Source organism: Onychostruthus taczanowskii, unplaced genomic scaffold (assembly GCF_017590055.1).
Source record: "Onychostruthus taczanowskii isolate IOZ18803 unplaced genomic scaffold, ASM1759005v1 scaffold51, whole genome shotgun sequence".
NCBI lineage: Eukaryota > Metazoa > Chordata > Aves > Passeriformes > Passeridae > Onychostruthus > Onychostruthus taczanowskii.
This window is the reverse complement of record NW_024502680.1, coordinates 4,684,436-4,694,655: the sequence shown is the minus strand read 5'-3', so window position 1 is coordinate 4,694,655 and position 10,220 is coordinate 4,684,436. Positions and strand designations below refer to the sequence as shown.

The following is a 10,220-nucleotide window of genomic DNA, read 5'->3' as shown; positions in this document are numbered from 1 at the left end:
TGATTAATTATTTGCAAGGATAAAACATGAGTGTCTTTGGCATTGTTCATCCTTTGGAGAATCTGCCCCGAGGTTGTGGCAGATTGAACCAGGCAGTGAAAGCCAAGACAGACAAAGCCCCTCTGCAGGGATCTTGTGGGTCTTTGGGTCAGAGCAGCACAGGGATGTCCCCAGAGCCACCAGGGGAGGAGACAGCCCCTGTTCTTCTTGAGATGAGGAGCAAGTTAGAAACCACACAGAGACAGCAGATCAGTTTTCAATTAAAAAATAAATTACTCTATTAACAAGTAACCTTCCCATACAATAAGGCTCTTACATAAGTTAATATTTATCTTATCTTACCTAAACAATAAGAAATAAATACTACTCTTTTACAGAACAGTGTTTTCCTAACAGTGCATGTCACCCAGCAGCTGCTGATGGATTATTTCCCACACCATCTTCCTGCGGAAATAAGGCATGTGTTCCTGAAAAGAAACAGGAAAAATCCATCACATAGGAAGCCAGGGGAGAAAGAGGCAGGAAATCTCCATTAACACCCAGGGAATTCTTGAGTGGGAAGCTGCTTTTGAGCACCTGCCATTTGGGTATGAGGTGGGTTTCACACCATGGTGACACAACCACCCAACACCCACATTTCTTTACAGGGACATTTATTAAAGACCACCACATTGGAAAATAGCCAGGGTGAAGTTTTCCAAGGGGGAAACCTATTTCACCAAGACATACAAAGGCCAGATATTCCAAACCACTGACTGCAGCATCCTGGTGTTGGAATTAGATGGTCTTTAAGGTCCATTCCAACCCAAACCACCCTGGGATTCAAAGAATCCATGATCTTTCCCAAGAAGCAGACACCAGACATGAGGAGCAAGCCCCTGCCCCAGCTGCTGTGCAGCTTCCCTGGCTCTTGTGTGGGTGTGGGAAAGGCTGGAGCTGTTTGCACTCCTCTCACCGGGGTGAAGATGATGGGTTTGTCTCTGGAGATGAAATCGGCAAATTTGCAAACAAAAACTCCACAGTCACTTCCATTATTTTGTTGAGGGATTTCCTGAGGAGTACAAAAACATGGAGAAGTTTTATTTGTCTTGAACGAGCAGCAATCTGGTCATAGCACACATTTTACCCACACCTACTCCTAAAAGCCTATTTCCATAATGCATTTACCACTCCCAAACCCAAGGAACAGTCCCAGTTAATGCACATCATCTCCCTCCTCTGCTTGCCTGGGAAGTGTTAAATCCTCTGTGACAAGGAGTTCTAGCTCCCATTCCAAATCCAGGCATTGCTCCCATACCTCTGTGCCCATGCTGTGAAGGGTCCACTCAGAAGCAGTCAATTCAATGTTTCTTTTTTCCCTGCTTTCCTCTTCCAGGTATTTTCTGTAGAAAACAACATGAAAATCACTTTTCATCTCCCTGATTTAGGGCAACAACAACACCAACAAAAAAGGCTGTTGAAACGTGACAGGAAGATAAATCACAGTGAAATGCCAGAGGTCCTCACAGCAGAGGATTTAAGGAATGGGGAGGGAAAATTCCAATCTTAGGGACACAGTGAGAGGCTGTGAGCAGGGCTCCCCAAGGCCCAGTGTGGGGCCCAGCCTTGTATAATATCTTTATCCATGACCTGGACAAGGGGATTGGGCACCCTCAGTGCCCTTGTAGGTGACACCAAGCTGGGTGGGAGTGTGGAGGGCAGGAAGGCTCTGCACAGGGCTCTGGGCTGGTGACAAGGTGAGGATCAGTCAAGGGATGCACTCAATGATCCTGGAGGGCTTTTCCAGCCTCAGTGATTCTGGGATTTGTCTCTGTAGGGCTCTCTCACCCTACAAAGCTGCTGGATGAAGGGTTTTTCCTGACAAGGACATGTCAGGATGTGCAGCACATGTGAAAACTTGCACCTCTGACACTCTGCAGGATTCAAAACACTGACCAGAACAAAAGAGGTACAAAGTGAAGAGCACCAAGGCACAGGACAGAAACACTTCCTGTGGGGAGGGGAAAAGCCCTCAAAAACAACCAAAGGGGATAAAAAAAGCAGCTACTCACAAGACAGTTCTACAAATGTGGTCTCCTTTCTGTCCCAAGGAGTCAAAGTATTTGATGGTTTTCTCTCGGAGGTCTACGACCTGGGGTTAAAAGGTGACTTAGACAAAGCACACCCCAAACATGAAAGGACTTTGCCCTCTAGTTCTGTTCTCCCCATCCCCTAAATAAAAAGCCAGTTTGACTCACCAGCAGTGTCCAGTGAATTCTGAGGTGAATAGGCACCAAGATGACATCGTGCTCAAAGATATCCACACCTTTGGTCCATTTCTTTACTCCCTTGTGGCTTGTAGAGCTTAGCTTGGAATAAAAGAAGGTATTAAAAGCATAGACTGCTGGATATCCTTCCTTCTTGCTTCTTTCCACCAGAAGACCCATGTAGAAATTCATGATCTGGAACAGAGAGAGGCGAAGGGAGATGTGAAATAAGACACAAAATTAAAAAGACAGCAACATGTCTTTGCTGGCCACCCTTGAGCTGAGAAAACTCCAGCTTGGCAGCTTTTGCTCCCAGAATTTCACACTGGAGGACTTGTGCTGCTGGTTACAGCCCCCACACCCACTCCAATAACCCAGACTGACTCCTGGGAGCTGCATCATCCAAGTGAAAGCTTCCAGAAACAGCAGCCCACACAGTACCCAAAATAAGGAGTGTACAGCTATTTCTGGGCTCTGCAGTGGAGCTCCTGGAAGACTCCTGTGCCCAGGGAGGGGGGATTTCCCAGAAGTGCAGATCCCATACCCTGTCGTTGAGCCAGCCCAGGGGCTGCAGGGTGCAGATGTCCTCACGGGTCACAGTGAGCTTGAAGGCCCTGCTCAGGATGTCCTCAGGCTCACCACTGTCAAAGGCAGCAGAGACCTCACTCTCCATGGCCTGGAACAAAGGATTCAGTGGGGAAGGGCTCGTGGAACAGCACATGGAGTCCCCCAGAAGGCCTCCAAGTGCAGCTCCAGTGCCAGAGCAAGGAGCCTTGTAGGCCCTTTGCTGAACCAGCCACAGCACTGCCTTGCTGCTGAGCACAGGTACCTCTGTCAGTGGAGCCAGATCATCTCCTGGCTTTTCTAGGCATGGCAGTGGCTCACTGTCCACAAAAAAGAGGTCTTTGGACAGGACAGGTGTCACGTGGAACTGGAATAACTTTCTTTGGGGGACTTCAGCTTCACGCTGGCCCTGCCAGGCACAAGGACAGAAGTCAGAGAGAAGCACAAGGGGTTTGCTGGGGGACAGGGCAGAGAATCCTGCAAGTAACTGCAAGGGGTTGTGTAAACACATCCCAGCAGCAATCCCCAAAGTCACATTTGATTGGTGATTGCATTCCAACTGTGCCCAGAGAGGCAGGGCTTTCCTTAGGCTTGGATTAACATCCCCAGCAAAGCCTCCACATGCAGGTATCAAGCTGAGATCAAGGTAAGTATTTGTGATTTCCACACTTCAGATTTTATTTTGGATCTCAATTCTGAGCAGAGGTGAGTTATATTTTTCAGAAAACAAAGTGAAGTGGTGACTAACTCAAGCTTACCACTGAAGCAGCTCGTTTCTCTCGTTTTCCCTGTGCACGAGAGTCTTCTGGTGGTGTGTAATAGCTGTCAGGAGAGGGAGAGAAGTGAGCTGGATATCCACACTGCCCCATGAAATTCTCCAAAATTCACCTTCTGCATAAGAAATGCTTTTTCAAGGCTGATTCTGACACATGACAACATCTCAGTCTCCTTCCCCATTCCTTTTGTAGCAGCCAGACCAGGATAGATGAAGAGCTGGAAGCTTCACAAACTTTCTTCCACCATCAGGTGCCAAACTCTATTTTTTCCTCAGTTTTAATCTTTGGAAAACAGAGAAGCAACCAGCACTTCATCTATCAAGTGCTTTGTGATCTCCTGGTGACAAATGCCACTCCACCAGTTATTTTCTCTCTTCCCTTGAGCTTAGGGGACAGTGACAATTTAACTGGACAAATGCACAGCTCAATACAGTGCTCGTGTCTAAGGGGGAAAGACAAGAGGGACAAAATCACCCCAAACCACACCAGCCACAACCAAACCTCTCTGCCCCCATCTGCACTCTGAGGGGAGGAAGAGGAGTGCACCAAGTGGTCACACCAAAATCCCTCCCTGGAGCTGCAGCCAAAAGCTCCTTTCCCTTCACTCCTGCACTCCCATCCTGCCACCATGGAGCCCACTGGCCCCTGATGAGGGACAGAAATGCTCCCTTTTTGGTCTATTCCAACCCAAGGCATCCTGCAAGCCTCAGAAACTGCCTCAGTCCCCCCAGGCTTTACAAGCTCCCTACTCCTTTTGCTCAGGATCCACAGGAAATGCAAAGTCAGCTCATTAATGGTGTGGCAGAAAGACACTCGGGAGCAAAACCAGATTCTGCAAACCCAAGGACAACCTGGGCTGTCACCCCTACTTCCTTCTCCCAAAAACCACCCAGCACATCCCACAGCAGCCCAGCTGTGAGAGGGGAGCTGGATTTGAGGGACAACTAACTGTGAGCAATTCTCCCCCAGCACTGAGACACTGAACAGGACTGGTGTTCTGGAGGCTGACAGAGCCAAAAGAAACAAGAGCCATGGTTAGAAGAGACTCTTACCTGATCATGACGCCTCTCTGAGGCAGCTGGGGGCTGAAAACATCCCCATGTTTGACACCTGCAGGGAAAAGCAGCAATATGAGAACAGGGAGGTGATTTCCCATTCCAGCAGCTGCACAGAGCTCTCAGTTTCTGGGTGACATCACAGACATTTCATCAGCATTTTCAACTTAGAAGTTCAAACTCTGGCACCTGCCCAGAAATCATTTCAATCCCCATATCATCATGTCACAAAGTTCAAGATATAAAAGAATTAGTGATTAAAAAGTATTTAAGTAATGAATACGGGGGAAAAAACCCTGGGGCAATATTAAACATACATGTAATAATTTACTTGTTTTGGAAGCTCTGCTTTCATGGAAATAGTCCTGTCTAGCATTAAAAAGGGATTAAAGTGCAGCTCTGAGGGTACAGAGCCAAATATCCCCTCCCCTGGTACAAAAAAAAGCAGGTAAAACAGGTACTACAACCTTCTCCCGTGCAGTGGGGTCACATCCAGCTACAAACTGCACTGCCACAGTCACAGCTCTCAAATACCATTTTAAACCAGTTCCTCCCCTTCAGTAAAACCCTCACAAACCCAGTTTAGCCAGTAATGAGGAAAATGCCCTGCTTGGGCTGGACTTCTACCAAAAGAGTGGAGCAGCCCTGGGGATACTCACTGGTTCTTTCTGGCACAGGTGGAGAGGCACCTCTGGGTTTTCGTTCTTTCAGGGGACTCCCAGTCATCCCTGGTTCCTTGGTTTGAACTCTTTGGTGTAGCAGAAGAAAAGGACAGAGTTTTTACAGGTGATTTGTTACCAGTGCACCTCAATTCACTGCAGAGGACACGGCTATTTGTACACAACCGGCTAAACGAAAGCAACAGAAATATATAAAGTAAAATTAGGCTGTTTAATCCTCAACAGAACCATGCTGTCACTGGTTCCATGGCAAGATGCAAAGGGCATTTTGAGGAGTTTACATCCAGAAGTTTGGCCAACTGCAGCTCAGGCACAGTGAGCATACAAGAGTCAAATTTTCTGTCTCCATTATTCCAAAAGAGACTCAACCACTACATTTGAATCTGTCCAGAACCCTGAGAAAAATCACTCCTCCTCCCCTTCCACATACAACAAACTCACCACCAGAAAGTTAAAGGATAATTACTTGTTAAGTCTTGCTGACCGTGGAGAAGTAAGTCTTCCAGAATATTTTTCTTTGAACAGGCTCAAGAGCTCTTTGTATTTCTTATTTTCTGCTTGCTGAACATCCTTGCAGAAGGGAAGGAAAAAAGAGACTTCACCAAGCATTCCCAGCCCTTCCTTTTGTCTCAGCCTAACTGTACAGGAAATGCACAGCTGTTAATCCCAAAACAATTCCCTTCTCCCCACTTTACCTCTTCAGCAGCACACAAAGGCCTCCTGGTGCCACTGACTCCTGGAGAGTTGGGACCTGGCTCCTTAATGGGGGGCCTGGGTGTGACAGGGCTCTCCGGAGCAGCTCGGATGTGGTTATTCCTGCTCAGGCTGAAAACACCAAAGGCACAAGAAATGCTATTAACAGACCATTCAAAGCTCCTGATTTATTAATTACGTTTTAATTAGCACCTCCTGATTCAAGGAGGCACTGCAGCCTGCCCAGGACCATGTTGGGGAGGGTTTTCCAACATCTCTCCAGGTGACCGGTGGCAGTAGCTGAACACCCTCAGAGGAAAAACATAAAAGGGTTTCCCAATGGAATTCTCTGGGGAAGTGGAAACTTTCTGGGGTTTTTGGGGGATTTTTTTTTTCAGTTGTGGATTTTTCTTTTTGCATTGGTCTGGTCTCAGCCTCTTCCCAAGTTCAACACTTCCTCCTACCACAGGAGGTGAGAGGGCTGAACTTTTTCATCTTTCTCTGATCCCCTGAGTCCATCAACTATCTGGATTTAAAGAGGAAGTTTAAAACTGGTCAAAGGCAAGAAAACAGCTGAAGACCTCCCTCAGTAGGGCAGCCAGGAGAAGCCCCAAAACACCCTGGAAAAACGTTGCTCTGTGGACACCAACACAAATGTTGGGCAACACAGGAAGTTCAAGGATGAAAGTGAAAGGCAACAAACCCTTCAAAGCAGAAGTGAAAAAACCAGAAGGATTTTTACCTCAGATATGGAACTCTCTTACAAAGAGAGGATGGTGTTTCCTCAGTCAAGCACGGGTTGGTGTCACAAGGCATTTTTTCTGTGGGAGAAGAGCACAAGCCATCAGCAACTGGTCAGGAAAACAGGAGTTACATGAGTTCAAAGAGCTTCACCAAAGATAAATTACTCTCATTTTATCCTTCACGTTCTAATATTATTTGTGCTATGTTGCTTTAGGATATTTTCATATTGGCAACTACAGAATGTTGCCAGCCTACACCTAATACAAAAGGGTTCTGAGGCTCTACTACCTAAAATCAGCATCTGCAACAATTTCTTTCTGGCAAGCCAGCAGTGGGACACACTAGAACTGCATCCAAGGCAGTTGATATCTGGGATCCACAACCACATAAGCATCTTGGGATATACCACTGAATATTCCTCCCACTTGGAAGGGATCCACAGAATCATCCAGCCCCTGGCCCTGCACAGACACCCCAACCATCCCACCCTGTGCATTCCTGAGAGCCTTGTCCAAATGCTGCTGGAGCTCTGGCAGCCTTGGGGCTGTGCCCATTCCCTGGGGAGCCTGCTCCCAGCCCTGCCTCCAATCCAGAAGCAATACCAGGATGCAGGGAAGAAACAGAGCTCACCCTCCACTATTCCTGGGTGCTACCCAGACATTTTGCCTTCAGCAACCAGCCCCCCACCTAGGCAGAGCTGCCCAGAGTCAGAGCAGCAGGAGAAAGGAACAGGTGAAGGACTTGCTGTCATCCCTACCAGGTTCTGCTGTGTCCTCATCCTCTGCAGATGCTACAAGTGAAGAGTCAGAAGAAATGTACACAACCTGAAATAAAAGCAAGCACCAGAGTGAGCATAACCTGAATGTGAATCCAAGCAAGCACCTCCCCTTGCTGAAATTCAGTCAGCTGTGCTCTGACTCAGAGCCCATGGTTTTGTTCGGGCTGCAGCAGAAGGCAGGGGCACTGATGGCACCACTTTTGTAACACAGGCTCTCATACCTGCAGGGATTGTGGGAGCTGATCCCTGAATTCCATTAAAAGCCTTGCTCACCTCATCTTCAGACTCGGAGAAGAAGTCATCTCTCTCTTTAGTCTCCTGGCTTCTACTTGTTGCCTTAGGTGACAACTTGGCAGCCACAGAAACCTCTTCAGGCTCCTTGTTAGCCCCAGAGACACATTCTGGAAAAACCACACCACCAGGCCATAAAGAATGGGACTGGAAACAGGGGTTGGGACTTGTGCTTACACCCAAGCCCTGCTCCCTGATCCCACATGGAGCAGATAACCCATTTCAACTACACAGCAACAGCCCAGCAGCACCCCACCCCATCACTGGGGATCTTGCTACCAAGCAGGAATTAGGAAGCTCCACATTCCCCCACAGAAGAGCAGCAGCCTTGATTGAAAATGCTCTTTGTGCTGCCCTGCAGGGCTCAGTGCTAGAGAGAGTGGGACGTGCCATGCCCTGCCCCAGACAGGATTTATCGTTGGTGCAAATACATGGCCTTCCCAGGATGGAAAAAGTCGCTCCCTGCTTCTCTTCCTGCCTTCATCTGACCAGGATCTCCCATCCTCCACTTGGTTTGAAAATCCCAGAATCATCAAGGTTGGATAAACCCTATAAGGGCATCAAGGCCAACTGTTCCCACAGCACTGCCAAGGCCACCACTACCCCACGTGCCCAAGTGCCACATCCATGAACACTGGGACACTCCATCGATGGGCCCAGGCCCCATCAGACCCCCTCCAGCCACAGGAGTGGCTCAAAAACCCTCAGCTTCAGCAGCAAAACTGAAGTACCAAATCCAGAGCTCCCCAAAGCTCCCCCAAACCCCAAGGAAAATCCCAAATCCAAGGAAAATCAGGCGTATTAAGCCTCTCTGTGAGGGGCAATACCTGTTTTCGGCCTCTTTGCAGGGATCTCTTCAGGATCTTCCACAGGTGACAGAACACTGGGGGAAGAACAGACAGAACAATGTTTTGTAAACCACAATTCAGCTCCCAGCAGGCCCAAACTGCCAAAGGGAGCTTTCCTATTTCCCCAGGATCACCTCCCAGAGAGCTGACCATCCCACTAAAGCAGATCAGGCCTCTTTTTCTCCTTCTGTTAATGCCTCCTCGTGTTTTATGTTTGCTCCTATCACCAAAAAATGCCTTAATATGTAATGCTTCCCTCCTTCCTCCGGGAAAGAAGCACTCCAGAGGTCACTAAGCCATCCAAGTTCATGTCACTACGCTGAGCTGCAAAGGAAAGCTGAGGCAGAACAGGAAATGCAAGGTGGGAATGCCAGTCCTGCTCACATCCATCCACCCCAGCAGCTTCCTGCTGAGTCAGCTCGGGAGCAAACCCTTGAAACAATCACCAGCCTCACCCTTTCCCACAAGCCTAAACGCAAGGATTTTTAGCGGGTGATACCAGCGCTAAGTCCGGGAAAAAGGTCTCCTTTGGGAACAGAGCACAAAGCACCTTCCTATTTTTATTTCCCCCCCCTCCCAGGAGCTAATTCCTTCTGGGCTGCTCTCGGTGAAGCTCCTGGCGGAGCAGGCGGCTCCCTCCGGGGACATTCCCTCCTGCGTGTCGCTGTGGGGTGGGACACAAGGGGGGAGCGCAGCTGGCTCCGCGGGCACACGGGGCGTACATCCCACACAGCAGCCGGCACGGAGGCGCTGCGGCCATCCTCGCCGGCAGCAAAACGGTTAACTCGAGGGCAGGCAGCCTGCTTTTATCCACCGCACACCCCGGCGCGCCCCGGCCCCGTGCGGGGTGCCCTGCTCCCCCAAGGCATCCGCTCCAAATCCCACCCCGCTCCCCGCGCCGAGGTTATCGCGAACACCTGGGACCCACAGCCGCCAGCTCCGGCCATTCACCGGCGGTGTCTGCGCCCCGCAATCAGCTCCACACCTGCGGGCAGCCTTATGGGGAACACCTGGGGCTGATCAGGGCTTTCACAGACCCGCACCGGAGCCCCGGCGGCGTGCGGACGCCGGCCGGGCCGAGCGGCGGGGCAGCGGGCGCGGCGGGAAGGGCTGACCTGGGGGCCGGTTTCTTTCGGGGTGGCGGCTCCGGGCGCGGCTCCGGGCTGAGGGTGAGGGCCGGGGCCGGGGCCGGGGCCTGGCGGGCGGCGTCGCGGAGGGCGCGGAGGACCGCGAGCAGCCATTGGTACATGGACCGCCCGCACTTCCGGCGCCGGGCCCCGCCCCGCGCCGCCAACGGCGGGCACGCCCCGCCCGCGGCCACACGGCCCCGCCCACAGACACACAGAGCCCAGCCCACAGACACACACGGCCCCGCCCACAGTCCTGATGGACAGCCCACAGACACACACGGCCCCGCCCACAGCCCTGATGGACGGCCCACATACACACCGGCCCCGCCCACAGTCCTGATGAACCGCCCATAGACACACACTCCGCCCACAGCCCTGATGACCCAGCCCACAACGCTGATGGCCCCGCCCACGG

At 50.5% G+C, this 10,220-nt stretch overlaps 1 protein-coding gene across 1 annotated transcript; it reads right to left on the bottom strand.

Moving 5' to 3' along the window:
* Nucleotides 1–165: 165 nt before the first annotated feature.
* Nucleotides 166–9,942, bottom strand: SENP2 (SUMO specific peptidase 2). Its single transcript, XM_041416283.1, has 17 exons — nt 9,791–9,942; nt 8,655–8,710; nt 7,810–7,937; nt 7,516–7,582; nt 6,757–6,835; nt 6,017–6,146; nt 5,788–5,891; nt 5,301–5,389; nt 4,639–4,696; nt 3,569–3,632; nt 3,076–3,219; nt 2,791–2,922; nt 2,238–2,441; nt 2,052–2,131; nt 1,298–1,382; nt 956–1,051; nt 166–467 (listed from the first exon to the last, which is right to left on the bottom strand). The coding sequence occupies exons 1-17, from the start codon at nt 9,922–9,924 to the stop codon at nt 390–392; spliced, it is 1,728 nt and encodes a 575-aa protein (XP_041272217.1). The 5' UTR covers nt 9,925–9,942; the 3' UTR covers nt 166–389.
* Nucleotides 9,943–10,220: the final 278 nt, after the last annotated feature.